This window comes from Ceratotherium simum, chromosome 15, assembly GCF_057802395.1.
Source record: "Ceratotherium simum simum isolate JZ-2026a chromosome 15, ASM5780239v1, whole genome shotgun sequence".
Classification (NCBI taxonomy): domain Eukaryota; kingdom Metazoa; phylum Chordata; class Mammalia; order Perissodactyla; family Rhinocerotidae; genus Ceratotherium; species Ceratotherium simum.
The window spans coordinates 39006576-39025557 of record NC_141914.1 but is presented as its reverse complement, the minus strand read 5'-3'; the positions used below and the strand labels follow the sequence as shown (position 1 = coordinate 39025557).

Below are 18982 nucleotides of genomic sequence, written 5' to 3'. Positions count from 1 at the left end.
GTACTTTTTATATTATATACAGTTTATGATTAATATATTTTCTAATTTCTTGAAAAAAGCATTTTAATAAAATATGATTCGAGGCATGATATTTACATTTCACCAAAAAATGTATAAAGGATAATAAATACTGTTGATTCTATTTGTTTTACTACTGGTAATGGTTTAAATGGTTATTGAAATAATAATGGATTTTTATTGTTTCATTCTTTTCCTGCAGTGGTAAGGTTTTATTATTTTGAAGTGATTGATGACTTTTAGCGTTTGTCTGTTTCATTTCAAGCAGGATTCCCAGCCAACACTGAAGCTGAGAGACACACTACCTTTTATTCTTTGCCATCTTCATTGGAACGAACACCTACCAAAATGACAACATCCCAGAAAGTTACCTTTTGTTCTCATGGCAATTCAGCTTTTCAGCCAATAGCATCAAGCTGCAAAATTGTGCCACAAAGTCAGGTTCCTAATCCTGAGTCACCTGGAAAATCCTTCCAGCCTATCACCATGAGCTGCAAGATTGTTTCAGGTATACACAGATGATGTGTGCAAAAATGTTGGAATGACAAAACAAAGTACCATGGCTTTTCTTTTTTGGTACTTCTAAGCAGGGTTTTTGTTTATTTAACAAGCAAGTTAATCACTATTGAATTAGCAAAGCAAAGCTGTCACAAAGCAAAAGCAAAAGTCATTCATGTGGAAACAATTTTTGAATGAGGAAAGAAATGAAATTCAAAGCAAATATTCATCTCCTAGAATCAGCACAGGTCAAATGTTTGCAAAGATGCGTGGTTGAAAGTAAAGTAGGGATTAAGTTTTGGGATTATATATGGAAGCCAGAGTGACTAGAGATAGAAGAAAATTTAGAAGGCTTTTAGTTTAGAGTTAAGCTTCAAGAGTTGGCATTGGTTTGGGATTGAAATATCCTTTATACTTTCTAACCACTCTAGAAAATTATTCCTATTATTAGTAGGTAGTTTCGAAGCTTCATTTTCACTAAGGTTGAATCGTCCATTGCCTCACGACACTTTCCCATTATGTTAGGTAAACCTCTAGTGGGAATATACTTCATGATTTTGGCTGTACCACCTCAGAAAAGATAAAGAAGAGAGTCAGTAGAAATATCTCGTTAGTGGGAGGCTTCCTTATCATACTTCATTTAAGAAGGGGAAAAAAGGAGACTTTGGTGCTAAAAATAGACAACTAAGCAGAAATATGATCCAAGTCTTTGAAATTGAAGAAACGTAAAGAATGTGTAATTTTACCTGTCAGTTAGAAGCATTTTGGAACTTGCTGCTTCAGAGGTGGAAGAGGCTGAACGTATAAATTAGTTTGAAGTTTAGAGAAATTCGTGGATGACAATTTGATCAATAAAAAACAGTTGAGAATGTTTAACAGTACATTGGTAACCTTTGAGAGCATTCTGTGGGAACTCGGATCTCTCTGGATTGTGGCTGTGACGTAGTATTGACAGAGACTTTTGTTTTTTGAGTGCGTAAATTTCTTATTTTCCTATTGGAAATTAATTGCAAATCGAGACTCCTGGTGCCTAAGTCTAGTTGTTCACTTACTAATTTCCTCCCTAATTTTAGTGTCTTCAAGTATAAACAGTATTATAACAACCTGCTCAAGTTGTTAAGACATTTATTATCTAGGGATTCTTCAGTTGCACACTGTTATGTAAAGCACTGCTTTTTGAACTTTCATGTGCCTACCAGGGGATCTTGTTAAAATACAGATGTATATTCAGTAGGACTGGGGTAGGATCTTGGAATCTGTTTCTGATGAGCTCCCCAATGCTGCTGCTGCTGCTGGTCCAGGGATGAGGATTTAGAGGTGAAGCACACTAATCCCTGGCCTCAGCTACACTGCTGCTGCTGCTCAGTGCCTGAAACATACAGTTCCACTCTCTTTTCCCAATTTGTCGCCTTTGTCCTGGTGGCCCTGCCGCTCTTCCGTTACCTTCAGCATCTTAGATGGGTTGAATATATCCATCTTGTTTAGTTTATTTTGTTTGTCTTTTCTCTTTTTTATTATAAAGGTTCCCCTATATCAACTCCAAGTCCATCACCATTGCCTCGAACCCCAACGTCCACTCCAGTCCACGTGAAGCAGGGCACTGCCAGCTCTGTTATCAGTAATCCCTATGTTATCATGGACAAGCCGGGGCAGGTAATTGGAGCCACCACTCCAACTACAGGTGTGTGTTTGATCAATATTTGTGCAATCCAAAAGATGTGATCTTTTTTAAAGATGAAATCCTAGCGTGACTTAGTAGCCATACAATAGGAGAATGAAATCTTCATCCATAAACAAGAGGAGGGAATATATAAGAAGAACTCCAGTACTGTTTCTCTGAGGGAAGATTTACTTTTTTGTAAAAGTTATACTTTTAGGAATTTATTTTCTTTTTAAAATCTAAAAATTGAAAGTGAGACAATTTTCTTAAAAAAATGCGAGTTGATTTTATTTTTATTTGGAAGACATTCTTATTGAGCCTGCAAGCAATGTGGTTATTAACTTTTTCCAAACTAAGCTTTAGAACAAGAATAGCTTTGTGAGCCATATGTCTTTCTCCCCAGTCAAATAAAAAAGTGATGTTTGCTTTTCTGTGACTAAGATAAATTTTGCAGGGCCGGCCTGGTGGCTTAGTGGTTAAGTGCGCGCACTCTGCTGCTGGCGGCCCGGGTTCGGATCCCGGGCACGCACCGATGCACTGCTTCTCCGGCCATGCTGAGGCCGCGTCCCACATACAGCAACTAGAAGGATGTGCAGCTATGACATACAACTATCTACTGGGGCTTTGGGGGAAAAAAAATAAATAAAAATTAAAAAAAAAAATTTTTGCATGTGAGAGGGAGACTGAACTCTTTGGTTATAAAAAGAGAACTCTATAATAAGAAGTCTTTGGATTCACTGTGTTTGTCTTCATAATCTCCTATAGCTACAGAGTGCTTTTCAGGTTTTTTTTTAAAGTATTTTCACTAACGAGTTATGTATTTCCTTCAATTAAACTATTTAAATACATGCTCCTAAGTGTAAACTTTCCTGTAGCTTTCACTTCTAATTAAGAGAAATAGGGAAAAGTGAAATGGAATAAAGGAGATGACTGTAAGGTAATGAGACTGATTTTTGTTTTTTTTTTTACATATTTGATTTTAACACACGTGAATGTATGTCGAGCCTTTCTAAGTAGTTTTTTGAAAAAGTTATGTCTTTTAACGATGATTATAATTGTGGAACTTCTTTTAAAAATACTGCTTTCAGAGATTACCTAATAGCCTTTTGAATATCCTTGGCGATGCCAAATAGGTGTCCTTTGAGGATGTTTAGTTTTAGGAATCAGCTGAAAGTCTTTGCAGGCAAGTTTGATAAAAGGAGTAGGTGAGGAAATGCCATTTTTGGTCTTGACTTATTTTTTATTTTTTATTTTTTTGTGAGGAAGATCAGCCCTGAGCTAACATCCATGCCAATCCTCCTCTTTTTGCTGAGGAAGACTGGCCCTGAACTAACATCCGTGCCCATCTTCCTCCACTTTATGTGGGATGCCGCCACAGCATGGCCTGACAAGTGGTGCCTGGGTGCGCGCCCGGGATCCGGACCCTGGCCACCAGCAGCGGAGCGTGCACACTTAACCACTACGCCATGGGGCAGGCCCCCGGTCTTGACTTATTCTTGACTGTAGATAATATGACTTATTTTTATCAGCCCTAAAGGCAGTTGTACAGATGGAATACAAAGTGTTGAATGTTGGCAGCATTTTGGAATAGGTGTAACCTTCTACTTTGAAGGAGCTAGCATTCACTTGAATGCGTACATTTTGACACATTGTTAAATAACCAATATCATTATGCTATAGTATGTCTTTTTATGTAAGTAGCAGAGTCTATAATGTTTACTTATTCGTCTACACGTCTTTACTAGCTTCTTGTCCCTTTTCAGGTTAGTAGAGTGGTCAGCTTCGTAGGATGAATCCTTAAGTGTTTTTCTATAATAATTTTCATGGTCGTGAGTTTTCAGCCTTTGAAAATGAAAAATAAATAGTGGGGAATGGGCCGGCCCCGTGGCTTAGCGGTTAAGTGCGCGCGCTCCGCTGCTGGCGGCCCGGGTTCGGATCCCGGATGTGCACCGACACACCGCTTCTCCGGCCATGCTGAGGCCGCGTCCCACATACAGCAACTAGAAGGATGTGCAGCTATGACATACAACTATCTACTGGGGCTTTGGGGGAAAAAACAAATAAATGAAATTATTAAAAAAAAAAAAAAATAGTGGGGAAAAAGGTAGGGTGGTGGAAAATTCCATTTTGTAAATTTTACTTTGTTTATACTTTATTTTTAAATCTGCCTTACTTATCAGGAAGTCCTACAAACAAGCTCTCTACTGCCTCCCAGGCCTCCCAAGGAACAGGTTCCCCCATTCCTAAAATTCATGGAAGTAGTTTTGTAACATCTGCTGTCAAGGTAACGTTCTCATTGTGTTATTGCACTTTGCTAGTTTCTGAAGACAGTACATTTAAATTAAATTCAACAAGAATTTGTCAGTTGATAATGCAAATTTTAGTTTCTGAAGACAGTACATTTAAATTAAACTCAAGAATTTTTCAGTTGATAATGCAAATTTCATAAAGTAGAATCTTAAGCTAATAAATATCTTGAAGATCATCATCTCCAGATTCCCCTGCTTTACCCTGGATCTTTTCCTAGTGTAGAAAATATTTCTCAACACTTCTATCAGTTGTTCACCCAGTATCTATATGAAAACTTACTATGATGAGGAGGTAGCCTAATTTTCTCTTGGACAGCTTTGTTATAAATTTCTCCTTATAAAAATATTTATCTGGCAATACATTCCTTTTTTCCTGTATTTGCACCAACAAGGAGTAAATATATTTCCTTTTCTACGTTAGCCATTTAGTTACTTGAAAATAATTCTTATCTTTCCACAAGGTTGTTTTTTTGTTTTGTTTTTTTTTTTTTGCTTCTTCAGGGTAAGAAGTCCTTTGAGATTTAGAACTTCAGATATGATCTGACTTGTTCAGATCAGGGTAGTAGATATCTGCTCACTGTTTGGCAAAGACAGTCCCTGCTGTTTGGTTAGTTATTCAGCTTATTTGGTATTGTCATGGCTGCCTCTCAGGCTGAGAACTCCTGAGAATTCAAAGATCATCTCTTAATGACGAATGCTAACACAGCGTTTCTTATATTTAGGCGCTTAATATTGATGATACTGAATAGTTTCCTGGTCCAAGGCAAGGTTTTTCTCTAAATTGAGTGTAATCTGTGACCACTGTGTTATATGAATGCCTGAATTGTAATAATTCCCTTGAAGGTCTTAATTCTCTGCCAGTCTATTTTTTAATGTTTGTTGATGATCTTTTCATTACACTTAAGCAGTTTTCTTAACTTTGTGTCTTGCCCCTAGCATTTATTTATGGCAAATTGCCTCTGAGCTTTGCATTTTGTAATTGAGAATTAGAAACAAATGATGGTAATTTTGGATGTTGACCTTTGTTGTGTTTATATTTGCTAAATTGTTCAAGTTCTTTTTGTTGTTTTGTTTTTTAAATCCTTGTTGAAAAATATCCCCATGTCTTGAGTATTTATTTGGAGTAAAAATAACAAATCAAGTTGTGAGTACTCTAGAGTGTATATACTGAAATACCGTAACTGCCCATTTCATTCACTTATTTCTTTAGTGCCGAGGCTCTAAGAGTAGAAAAGAAATAAAATACTGTGCCTGTCCTTTAGTAGCATACCCTTTGGCAGGGGACTAGACATGCAAACCAGTGAGTCAACCACGTATTAGAGGTAGTGTTATGGGAGTCTTTCCAGCACACAGTGGGGCACAGATGGTAGGTTCTTGCCAAGTTATAGCCTTTCTTTGCATTTGGTTTCTAAAACAGTATTAAAATGCAGGTGTAGAGGCTTGGAAGACTCAAAGAGTTTTGGGCTTTTCATTTTCTTTTGTTTTTTTTGGTTGTTTATCTTGCTAGAGAATGTCATAGGTTTGTATTAAATACAAGTGACTAGAATATCTGAAATCACTCATTTTATCCTAATTGTATAATATGTATTTTTACACACACAGCAGGAGGATTCTTTGTTTGCGTCTATGCCACCACTTTGCCCAATTGGGAGTCATCCTAAGGTTCAAAGCCCCAAACCTATAACTGGAGGACTTGGAGCTTTCACAAAAGTGAGTATTTATTAGGGCATTATCCCACAAGTTGCTGTGGTCTTGTTATATAATCTTTTTTGTGGCTTGAATTGATGGACACTAACCCACAACATGTAACTTTTTAGTATGTCTCAATTCTAAGACCAGATCCACTTCTGAGACATGCTTCCGTTTATTTAAAGGTGTCCACAGGGCAGCCCTTGGAGTCCAGCAAGATGGGAACTTCAGAGAACGCAAACAGTGTGTGTGTTTCTCTCTGCTGCCATTTTGCCACCAATATCTAAAACAAATGACTAGATTGAGTTTGCAGATACACACGATCAAGTCCAGATCCTACTTTTGGTCTTCTTAATAGGTGTTATGAGCCATATCTAAGCAGTATTTTTACCCTTATGATGGAGTCATTCTTTACAGACAAAGCTTCATTAATTCATTAATACCTGCAAACAGAATAGATTCAGATGTTAGTAACTTTTTTTATCGGATGTTTATTCAGTGTCATTATCGTGTTTGTTGCAAGGTAATCATCAAACAGGAACCTGGTGATGCCTCTCACGTGCCCACAACAGGAGCTGCCAGCCAGTCACCACTCCCTCAGTATGTGACTGTGAAAGGGGGTCACATGATAGCTGTGTCCCCTCAAAAACAGGTCATAACTGCTGGAGAAGGGACTGCCCAGTCACCAAAGATTCAGCCCTCCAAGGTTTGTGTTGGGTAGGGATGGGGAAGTCAGCATGTAAATGAAAGTTGTTTATCTAAACAGTTGGCAGGTGCTGAGAAGATTCAGGGTGACAGGGTTGCTGACCCCAGAAAAACCTGTAGCTGAAAGCCCCACTGGAAAAGCAAGTCAGTTGATGTTAAACCCATCTGCTCTTGCAACAATCCTTGACAAGCGCAGGGGTGTGTATTATAGAGGGTCCAGGAACAGTTGAAGAGGCAAAGGGATGCTGTGTTCTCTCTCTGCCAGTCAAGGTGATTGACTTCAGGGACACAGCTTTCCACTTCATTCAAGTCTAAAATGGGTAACTGACAGGACTGAGGTCTGCTGTTTTACTTGTTTATTTCTGATAAGAGAGTGCTGTAGTTTACATCTCTTTTTTTTTTAAAAGATTTTATTGGGCCGGTCCTGTGGCTTGGTGGTTAAGTGCGCGCGCTGCAATGCTGGTGGCCCGGGTTCGGATCCCGGGTGCGCATCGAGGCACCACTTCTCCGTCCATCCTGAGGCTGAGTCCCACATACAGCAACTAGAAGGATGTGCAGCTATGACATACAACTATCTACTGGGGCTTTGGGGGGAAAAATTAAATAAATAAAATCTTTAAAAAAAAAAAAAAAAAAAGATTTTATTTATTTATTCCCCCCTCCCCAAAGCCCCAGTAGATTGTTGTATGTCATAGCTGCATATCCTTCTAGTTGCTGTATGTGGGACACGGTCTCAGCATGGCCGGAGAAGCGGTGCGCCAGTGCGCGCCTGGGATCCGAACCCAGGCCGCCAGCAGCAGAGCGCGCGCACTTAACCGCCAAGCCACGGGGCCAGCCCTGTAGTCTACATCTCTGATGTCCAAGCTGTGTGATCTGTTTAATGATTCTTGGCTCTTTCGAGAGTTTATTTTCTTCATGATTTAGAGGTGTGGGAAATTGATGTATTGGGAGAGCTGTAAAGTAGTTCATAGATCTATGTTTTCCTGCATCTGGTGTGCTAATGAGTGTCTATGCATGTCATTCTCTTATTTATACACTATCTATAATAATCCTCAAACAACCTTGTAAGGTGGATATTTTCACCCCCATTTTACAAATGAGGAAGCTGTGGCTCTGAGAGGTTAAGCAACTGCCTTGAGAGCCTGCAGGTATTAAGTGATAGAGGATTTGAACCCAGGTCTGCTGACTTCAAAACTGCCCATTCTAGAACTAATTAAAATTTGTGAGTCGTTGTCTGTAACCTAAGCATGCTTTTAGAACATCCAGAGTTAAAGTATCTCACTTTTTGGTCAGCTATTTTCTAAAGCTATTAAGAATGTTACGTGAAGTGTTTGTTTTTCAACTTGAAAGCCAGCCTATGTAGGGAGAGTGAATTGAGAGGAATAGTTTAAAATACAAGAAGATTTTAGATATTTTGGTTAGTCTAGATAGCTACATGTGGATCAAGGTAGAAATTCGTAGTGTTATAGGTGGTTCTAAAATCTGTAAGAGTCCATTAACCACTTTCCCAAACTTATCTGGTCATAAGACTCATCTGATGATTAAAAATATGTAGATACTGAGGTCCCCATCTCAAACTTATTGAATCAGAATCTTCTTGGGGGCCCTGAGAATCTGGATTTTTAACAAGCTCCCCTACTGACTCATATGATAAGACAAATTTAAGAACCGTGGAGCTACAGCATCAAATTTGACTTTGGGGCTTCCATAGCCAGAATCACTAAGACAGGCACCCCCACTGCTTCCTAATCCTCCCTCTGTTGTTTTGGCCCTAGGAGCAAGCATTATTCAAAGTCTTTTTGTGAATCAGTTATTGTCATCTGGACTTCTACTCAGACACATCTTATATGTTCTTCACAATCTATTTTGCTTCGCCTAGAGATGCATGATATTACTGATTTAGGTTTTTGAATCAATATAGCATTGCTGTTTATGCTCAGAAGCTCTGGATAAGTTAGTTTTCGCTTTTTGCCACTTCGCATTCTGCACATCCCCTCATCCAGTAATGCTGAACAACTGTATTAGTTTTTTTGTCACATTGCCACCTATCTAATGGCAATGTAGGACAAAGAGAAAGTGGATGGATTTGTGCTAGAATGCCCTGAATAAAGTTTAAGGGCACCTGAAAAGAAGAGCCACAGAAGAGTGTGAAAGAACTGCAAAGAAACAGTAGAGCAGGAGAAAAGTCTTCACTGTTTATCTAGGAAATTTAGTACGTGCTTTGGACTCGAGATGAGGAGCTGTGTACAAGTACAGACTGTCCTGGTTATTGCTGAAGTGCATTCCTAGAAATTATGCCACAAAACAGAAGGGTGAACAAAATGGTACTGTTTACCTTCCATACAGCTTGGGCACAATAGAAACACAGCTTATCTTTTTCATGAAAGTAGAGAGAGGTGCTGCTTTTGACATGAAGAGGGACAACTGAGGAATTAGTGGGTTCATGTGGGAAGGAAGCAGTGTGGTAGAGAAAAAAGATTATGAGCTTTGGAATTAGGGCTTGTTACAAATCTCAGATCTCAGCCACTCATTCCTTCTGTGACCTGCTCTTAACCTTGTTTTTTTCATCTAGTAAAAGAGAATAATACCCTCTTGTCTTTCAGAGTGTAGAATTAGAGATCATTGTATATAAAGGACCCAGTAAATGATAGTAGGTAATGTTATGTGACTGGGGACAAGTCCTATATGGTATCCATGCATGAGTACCTTGGTAATAGTTATTATCATTAAGTACTAAATTATAATTGGCTGCATTTTTCAGTGTCTGGGTGGAGAATCACATATACAGAATCCTTACCTTCAGGTTACTAAAGTAAATTCTGACTTGCAAAGATCTGTACAGGGCACAGGGAGGGTAGAAATAGAAACAGTGAATCAAGGCATCAGTCAAAGTGAAGTGTTTATAATAATACAGAACAAAGGATGTCTGCTTTGTGAAATTAGAAGGAAATTAAGAATACAGAGAGAAGTATTATGGAATGAGAAGAGAAGGGTTGGTAGGTAAATTTGGGTTCTAGGTCAAAATGTTGTATTGTTAGAAAAAAGAAAAACTAATGGGGGATTATAGTGTCCTACTTAAGAGCCTTCCTTGTGGTGTCCATGGACAGCTGTGCGTAGAGTTTTCCCCAGTATAATGCCAGACTAACTCATTCTCAGTTTTTTAGGAAAAAGGGTGCCGGGGTAGGGAGTTAAACTTGTGAGTCTATGCTTTTAGTGGATAAACTCTGCTAATAAAAACTGCCCTCCTGTGGCCATGTTGGAATACCACGTTTTATTTGGCTCTTGGAGAGATTAAGTGTGTCATATTCTGGAAATTTTGAAACAGTTGAGTGTGAGGATAGAGGTTGGCACAAGGAGGGAAAAGCAAGTCAGATGCATGGAATTTTGGGAAAGAAAGTAAAATAGGTCCAATATGTATGTATTGTTTTCCTTTAAGATCTTTGCTTTTTTTGTTAGCTTAGAAACGTGAAAACAGACTGTAGTTTAGCTTATACAATAGATTATTATTAGTAGTAGTATTTTTGTGTGTGTGTGTGTGTGTGTGTGTGAGGAAGATCAGCCCTGAGCTAACATCCATGCCAGTCCTCCTCTTTTTGCTGAGGAAGACTGGCCCTGAGCTAACATTATACAATGGATTATTAAGTTTGATATATTTAGGAAATGTGAAGACTCTTGTCTTGGGAAAAAAAGTTCAACAACTATAACAGAGAAATCCAAAAACCAGAGGCTTAAATAGGGTTATTTGTCTCACACACAAAAGACCTGTAGGTCGTTCTGTATTGGTTCCGTAATCATCAAGAGTCTAGACTGTTTTCTCATTGTTCTGCCATTCTCCAAAGTTTGTTTTCATCTGGTGGGCTAAGATGGCCACTTCATCTCATGCCACGTGTTCACTTTTCTGGCCAGCAGGAAGAGGGAAACGGAAGGGAGGAGGCATAACCCAAAAGTTAAACACTCATCCCTTCTGTTCATATCTCTTTAGCTGGAAGTCAGATGGCAAACCTAGGTGTGAGGGGGCTGGGAAATACAGCCGATATTGTATGTGGCCATATCTCCAGCTGAAAACTGGGGATTCTATTGCTATGAGAGAGAAGCAAAGAATGGATATTGGGGTTCAACTGGCAGTTTCTGCCATACCCCAAAAATGTTTTTCTACATTAAGGAACTTTTTTTTTTATAAATGCACAGAAAAGTTCTTGATTAGGAAGAAGAGTTCATATACTTCCACATCAATAGGGGGACTGACTGTGCCCAGCTCTGCAGCCACAACAACACTCTGTTGCCTACAGAATGAGGCTCAGACAGTCAGAATAAAGAGATTTGGATAATCATAAGGGGTTGGGGTTGTTTTAACCAAGCCAGGATAGCCGGGAAAATTTCTCCTCTCCATTCTAGGTTGACTTGCTTTTTCTTTCACTGGTTGATTCTTCTGTTTCTTCTTTCTTTCCTTCCCTCCTTCCTTAACCTTACATAAAAAGTGGAGAGACTGTTATAATGCATCATATGTACCCATTATCCAGTTTCAGCCATTATCAGCATTTTGCTAATCTTATTTCTCTTCCTAGAATATTCTAAAGCAGGTACCAGATGTTACATGCTTTAATTTCTACTTGATTAACTGAATCTAGAGTTTAAGATCAAGGTCCTCTGCCCTGGCCAGATGCTGAAGACGGAGACAAATATTTGTCCTGTGGCTCTCTGTCCTTTGAGTCTCCATGCAGCCTCACAGATTACCATTCTTCAGTGAATAATAACGAGCATTGTGTTGAGCAGCAGCTGTCATTTACTATGTATATCATGTTGGCTAGGCATTGTATAAACTTATTCTCATTTATGCCTCATGATCTTAGGTGTTAAATATTATTATCCATATTTTATAGATGATCCATATTTATATAGATTTTACAGTGTCTAAAGCTAAAGCTCAAAGAGGTTAACAACTTATCCAGCTACTAACTGGTGGAACAACACTGGGAAACCAGGTCTCACTGCTTATAGAAACATATATTCTTTTCTCTTTACACTGTGGCTTATACCAGTTGGTTAGGGGACCACTTTCTTTACATCAGCCATATTATCCAAGCACATGGCAAGTGTATTTTACTATATTCATATTCTTTGAAAAGAAACCATGTATGATTTAGTAATTATTTAACTTAAAAATCCCCTTCATTTTGTTTCACCTCTTAAGTAATCCTGTTATTTTTTAATTTAGAAAGATTCTAAAATTTCAGTAAAATACAAAGAATAATATAATCAATAACCACATCCTCCACCCTGAATTAATATGTTCATATTTACTTCAAATCACTTTTTCTCTAAATAAAACATGACTGATAAAGTTGAAGTCCACTTTGTTCTTCCCAAAAGCAGCATCATCAGGAATTTGGATGTGTAGCTTTTTAGTCCGTACTTTTATTACAGTAAATATATAGCCATAAGTAACATGTAATGTTGTTAGTGTGTTTTGAAGATTTACATAAGAGATGTTTATACTTTTATTTTTCTGCAGCTCTCCTTTCACTCAATGTTTGTACTTTCCAAGTCTGTTGATGTTGATATATATAGTTCTAGGTCATTTCATTTTTACTAATGTACGCTAGTCCATTGTCTGTCTTATACCACAGTTTATCCATTCCTCTAAGCATGTTGTTACATGTTGTAGACATTAAGATTGTCTACAATCCTTTGTAATTACAAATAATGCTAACTTGGACATTCTGTACATGTTCTCTTGAGCACATGTCTAAGATTTCTCTAGAATGTGTTCCTAAAAGTAGAATTGCTGCAACATGGGGGATGTGAATTTCCAATTTTAGTAGATATGCCAGTACTCTCTGGAGTGGCTGTACAAATTTACCTTTCTACCAGCAGTGACATAAAGTTCCTGTTTCCTCATATCTTCTAGCCAATTCTTGGTAGTACTAGACTTTAAAATTTCACCCTTTAAAAATGGGTGAGAAGTGCTTCCTACTTTATTTTTTTGCCTTTAGAAGGCAGATCTTTTGCCATTCTTATAACCTTATAAAAGTCTTTTCATCTAGTTTCTGATGAGAAGTTCTTTTTATGAAATAAAGAACTGGGGAGTGGGAACACTGCCCCAATTTGCTATTAATTAAATTTTTTCTTCTAATGTAACATCCTACTATCAACTTTGTTTTCAAAGAGCTTCATAGTATTTTCTTACTTGAAAGAGTTAACTTTACAGTATTTTCAGAACCAGATATTTCTAACTCTCATAATTTGGGTACTCGAGTCTTTTTCTTGCTTATACTTTTTCTTTTTTAACCAAATGTCTACCCTTAAGGAAAGGAAAGATTAGAAGTATATAGAAAAAGATAACTTTTCTTAAAAATCAGTTGGAAGAGGTATCCCATGTAGTATATAATACATGATGTGCATTGTTAGGCATTCTAGAGATGAAGAAATAATCATTTCAGATGAGGATACTATAGAAGGGGTTACTGAAGAGGTGATACTTAAAAGTATATAGTGGAGTTTATAGTTCATATGTGAGAATGTTTATTGCACAGTTTTTCGTAATGTGAAGTTTAAAATTACCTAAATATCCACACAGTAGTAAAATGTTTTCATAGATTATGGTATATCTATCTAATATATTATTATTTGGTCATCTAAAAATGTTTTAATAACATTGGGAAATTATAATACGTTAAATTTAAAAATTACAAAACTATATGTGTGATTCTAATCTGTGTTTTAAAATGTACATTAAAAAGAATTGAAAGTAAATATATTAAAAATATTAAGAGATTATTTCTGGATGTGTAGAATATTTTTCTTTATATTTCTGTATTTCTAGATTTTCTATAAAAAACGTATTACTTTTTAGAATTAAAATAAATTATAGATAGTAGCTGGGGTTAAGACAGAACCTGTAACCTTTTATTGTAATAATATCCAAAACGTAAGAAATATTGCTGTGGTTCACATCTATCAGGGGGTAGCATTTCTAGATGATTGAATTAGACTCCAAGTATTATATCTAGGCCTTTGCTTTGTTTTTTAGAACAGAGTGACTGTTCTGTTCTAAGAGCTCCCGAAAGGCCTGGGAAGCACTTGCTGGACTCTCCTCTATTTTGCACAGGTTGTTGGGGTGCCAGTTGGGTCTACTTTACCTTCAACCGTGAAACAGGCTGTGGCAATCAGTGGTGGCCAGATCCTCGTAGCCAAGGCCAGCTCTTCTGTCGCCAAAGCGGTTGGTCCAAAGCACGTTGTGACCCAAGGAGTTGCCAAAGCAATTGTGAGTGGAGGTGGAGGAACCATTGTCGCTCAGCCGGTCCAAGCCTTAACCAAGGCCCAGGTCACTGCTGCTGGCCCTCAGAAGAGTGGATCCCAGGGTTCAGGTAACTGATACTAATTGAGAGCCCTTTCAGCAGCAGCCCGTTCCAAAATGTTCTTTGCTAGTGATTTTATTTAGTATTTGTTCTGTCTAGGAATATCTAGTAGGTTGATGCTATTAGGACGGTATAAAAACATGTTAGTCTTTTTCATGTAACATCTTACACAGAGGTCTGTAAGTAGTTTGCTTTAAGTTTTGTGTGTGTATGTTTTAGCAAGAATAATAAAAATACAGGGTAGTTCTTTTTTTTTTTTTTTTTTTTTTTTAAAGATTTTATTTATTTTATTTTTTTCCCCCCAAAGCCCCAGTGGATAGTTGTATGTCGTAGCTGCATATCCTTCTAGTTGCTGTATGTGGGACTCGGCCTCAGGATGAACGGAGAAGTGGTGCCTCGATGCGCACCCGGGATCCGAACCCGGGCCACCAGCATCGCAGCGCGCGCACTTAACCACCAAGCCACAGGGCCGGCCCCCAGGGTAGTTCTTGATACTGCTTTTAGATCTAAAGAATAATTCTCATTTTCCTCCTCTCCACTTTGGGTTGTATTTCAGACTTAAAATCTTGGTATGGTCATTTGCCAGCAGCATTTTGAGATACTTGACTAGTGCATTCTCTACCAAACAAAAGTTTAAACACCTTGAATGCGTTTTAGGCCTTGATATGTTATTTCTGTGAGGGCATGAAAAAATATCCCTAAAACATTAGATATTTACTAATTTTTGAAGGTCTTGATGAGGCTAAAGAATTGTTGCAGTGAGCGGGAAGGACAGAAGGTAGTGGATGTCCAAAATAAGGATTTCAGAGGTGGTGAATTGTTGGTGATGACAGTGTTCATTTGTGGCATTAAAAATGAGTGCTTGAGATGGATTGGAAGAAATGAGCTTTGGAGTTTAGAGAATCAAGCAGCTGAGAAGCCAGAGAATTAATAAGTCGTCTACAATGCCGTCACTGAGGAATGACAGTCTTTAGCATAAAGAGCAAGACTTTGAGTCAGGAGTCAGTCTTTAGCAAATGAGAAGTGACTGGGAGTTCAGTAAATGAGAGCAGAAAAGAGAGGGATGAGATGGCATAGCCAAGCATGAGTCTCAAAGGAGCCTGGATTTTTTTTTTCTGGATTGAGATGTGATAATGGTCTGAAAGCCAAACTGGAGAGCAAAAAGGCTCCTCTCTAATTCCAGCCCTCAGATATTGAGGTGAGATGAAAAACAGCCTTAGCTAAAGGGGGCTGCTGGGGAGGTCACGTCTTCAGAGGACTGACAGGTTTAATTACCACAAAAAGAGATCATGTTCAAAGAGGCTGAGGTTCTAGAGGGTGTAATGATCACAGCAGGACTTCCTGGGGGGCATGATGAAAGAGTTTGGGAAGGAGGAAGGGATGAGATGGGTTCACATCAGACCTGTGAGCAGTGTGGAGATGGGACTCCAGATGGGGTGGCTGACCAGAGAGGTTTGAGCTTCTGGGGTGGCTGACCAGAGAGGTTTGAGCTTCTGGCGTGGCTGAGAGGCACAGTGCTGTAGGAGGGGATTGGTTCTGGTGATAATGGAGAGGGATGGCACTCAGTTTTAATATCAGTCCCTGGTATTTGGGGGCAGCTTCCAGGATTCCTGCTTCCCAGGCTTTGCACAGTGAGGTGGTAATGAGGAGAAGGACTCCTCCAGAGGCTGGAGGGGGCTGTGAGGGTCCTTTCCCTGTGGTGACTCCTGTGGTTCTGTAGGCTTCATTTCATGGAGACTTGAATTCAAAGTAACTGCAGAAAATGTGGTAATGCCAGTGTCCTTTAAGACTCATGTTTAGAGGTTTTAAGCCATGTGCATTGAGAATTAAATTCTAAGGGGTAAGCAAAAGCTCTTTGACGTAGGTGAGACTTTAAAAAGAGGAATTATAGTTTTGCAGTAAATGTGCCAGTTGTTGACTGTAGCATTTTTTGTTCTTAGAAAGTGAAGGAGGCTAGAAGTCTTGTTTCAAATCAGTAGATTCATCCATTACTAGAAATTGACTAAAGGGACTTTAGACAAATGGTGGGGAAAATGTGTCTTCATCCACAGATGGGGTGATTATTTCATTGATTGTTTAAGCCACAGTACTTTGAGAGTAAAAAGAGTCGCTATTATAGGTGTAAACTGAAACTGGCTGGGCAAACCAGGATGTAAGGTCACCCTATTTATATACAGATATAAATTCCTATATAGCAGCAGGCTCTTCTAGTATGTAAATGATTTTTTAATTAGCAAGATATTCAAGAATATCAGCCTTTAAAGCATTGTACATCTAGGAAATAAACTGTAGAGTTTTTAAGTAAGTATTAAAAACACTAACAAACTGTAGTGTTTTTTAATAAGTATTTTATTACTCTGTGTTTTAATTTTAGAGATAGCATTGCCCTCAGTTCCAATTTATCTTACTGTTTTTCCTCTTATTTTTTTCTTTACCATTTTAGTAATGGCAACGTTGCAGCTACCAGCCACTAATTTGGCCAATTTGGCGAACTTGCCTCCTGGCACTAAACTTTACCTTACAACGAACAGCAAGAACCCCTCAGGAAAAGGAAAACTGCTGCTGATCCCCCAAGGAGCCATCCTGCGAGCTACCAACAATGCTAGTTAGTCCACCATTAAGTCATTTGGTTCTTGGGGCTCTGAGTATGTTCATCTCATCCACCAGAGGGGCTGTTCTTACCTGTTTCGGCAAGCATTTCCTTTGCTCTGTTTGGTGGTATAATGGTAGCATTTGCCCAAATAGATTTAAAACATAATTTAACTGGAAGTGGGTTTAAATAATCGTAGTCTTAGGAGGTGACACTTTTATTTTGGGTTTATCTACTCAGAGGTTGGGATCAGGAGCAAATTACATCAGAGAGATATGGCTATTGAGGCCGTGTTGGAGAAAGCTGTCTATGTGAACCTAAATGAAGAAGAGTTCTTCCTTTCAGTGGTATCTGAAAACTGGTGACACCTAGAGAGAAGGTAGCTGGAAGCCTGTTTTTATTTTGAAGGGGATAGAAATAGGATTGAAATCAAGTGGCTCTGCTTGCCGTCATTTAGACGTGCATCCTAAGTTTGCTAGGTTTGGAGAAGGAAAGAGAAATAATAGGCTCAACCTTAGTGTATAAGTCTTAAAGCCCCAAGGAAATGAGGTGGTTTATCTAGACTTATATAAACTTTTGCTTTGACATAAAGAGAAAAACAATTTCGATAGTGTTGAAAAGGAAAGGATAAAAGGAATTAAAAGGGTAAAAGGAATTGCCAAAATGCAGTGTGTAAGCTAATTTTTTTTTTTTGTTTACTGACTGTAATGGGTCATTTCCACTCTCTCACCCTAGTATTTTTTCCTCATATCTAAGCAATGATATATCAGAAAGTTAGATACGTAAGCAAAGTGTGATGTAAGTATTCCAAAATTCATCCAGAGAGCTACTTAGATTTTATTTTATATATGTTATAATCACTGAAAGGGAAGTAAAAAAGGATCCAAAGCCTTTAAAGTGGAATTTGAAAAGCAAAAAAGAATGGGGCTCTGGAGTCATAAATATGAGGAAAATCTTAATTTTTTCCAGGGCAGGAGGAGACAAGGAAAGAGAGAGTACTGTAGCATTACACTAAATTCCAACGGTTTCACTGTAGTTGAATCAGATGCCAAAAAGTGTGAAAGCGTTTCTCTGAGCACATTCAAGTGTTGGTTAAAATGAACACTTGGTTAGAAAATGTCAGCCTCAGACTCTATCTCCCACAACTAAGTCAAAACACTTGTCAAAGATAAGTTCCTCCTCATGCTCGGAGCTGAACTAGTCAACTGTCATTGAGTTGAAAGTAAGTAAATTTCAGTCTTTAACTCTAGGACGTTCTCCTCACTCTTGTCACAGAATGGATATATTACAAAAAAGGAGCAAAACAGGAAAGGGAACAGGTAGTGCTGTATAGGAAATATCTCTGGGCTCATCTGTTTTTTCTCTTAAGTCTGAATACTTGTTATGATGTTGCTGTCATTCATTCTATTTTCAGGCCTCCAGTCCAGCTCAGCTGCCAGTAGTGGTGGTGGCGGAGGAGGAGGAGGTGGCGGTGGTGGTGGCAGTGGAGGTGGCGGCGGTGGAGGAGGAGGAACAGGAGGAACCCAGAGCCCCGCGGGCCCGGGAGGGATATCCCAGCACCTGACTTACACATCGTACATCCTCAAGCAGACTCCTCAGGTCTGGTCGTGTGTGACTGGTATCTTTTAAAACCATTTAGTTATTTAATAACTGCCTTTAATTATAGTGAATTTACCTTTACAGCTCTGGGATCAGGGGTCAGTACTAACGTTTTCGCCATGTTATAAATCTATGTTATTTTGGGCTTGTTTTGTTTTGAGAGAAGAAGAAATAGAGATTCAGAAAGATTTAAGTAACTTATCCAGGATCTCTCTGCTAAGCTAGTGGTAGAGTTTGGATTTAAACCCAGATCTTTCTGACTCAAAGATTTTTGTTATGCTACTGCCTCCTAAATCCATGAGGTAATGAATAGTATTAATGTGCAGTTGAGAATTTTCTCTTAGAAGGGAGTAACCAAGGAGATAGTATCAAGTTATGGTATTTGGAGTTAGGTTGGTTTAAGATTAGAAACAGGTTTCCACCTTCTTTCCCTTGTCACTGAAGTCTTGGCTTCTCTCTAAGGATGGTAATGGAATTTAGGTTCCAGACATTCTTATTGAGAAGGATGGATAGTTATCAGTCGGAATGATTAAATCCAGCTTTGAGGACTAGATTG

At 38.5% G+C, this 18982-nt stretch overlaps 1 protein-coding gene across 10 annotated transcripts in view; it reads left to right on the top strand.

The window, feature by feature from the left end:
* Positions 1 to 18982, top strand: part of YEATS2 (YEATS domain containing 2) — a 100113-nt gene that overhangs the window by 52437 nt on the left and 28694 nt on the right. For 9 of the 10 annotated variants that reach the window (XM_087439938.1, XM_087439937.1, XM_087439931.1 and 6 more), the window contains 8 exons: positions 284 to 526; positions 2039 to 2197; positions 4357 to 4460; positions 6088 to 6195; positions 6698 to 6880; positions 13988 to 14246; positions 16681 to 16842; positions 18242 to 18426. In XM_087439938.1, coding sequence (XP_087296064.1) covers positions 284 to 526; positions 2039 to 2197; positions 4357 to 4460; positions 6088 to 6195; positions 6698 to 6880; positions 13988 to 14246; positions 16681 to 16842; positions 18242 to 18426 — 1403 coding nt within the window. The remainder of the gene's footprint in view (positions 1 to 283; positions 527 to 2038; positions 2198 to 4356; positions 4461 to 6087; positions 6196 to 6697; positions 6881 to 13987; positions 14247 to 16680; positions 16843 to 18241; positions 18427 to 18982) is intronic. The other variant, XM_087439939.1, reaches the window with a different exon arrangement.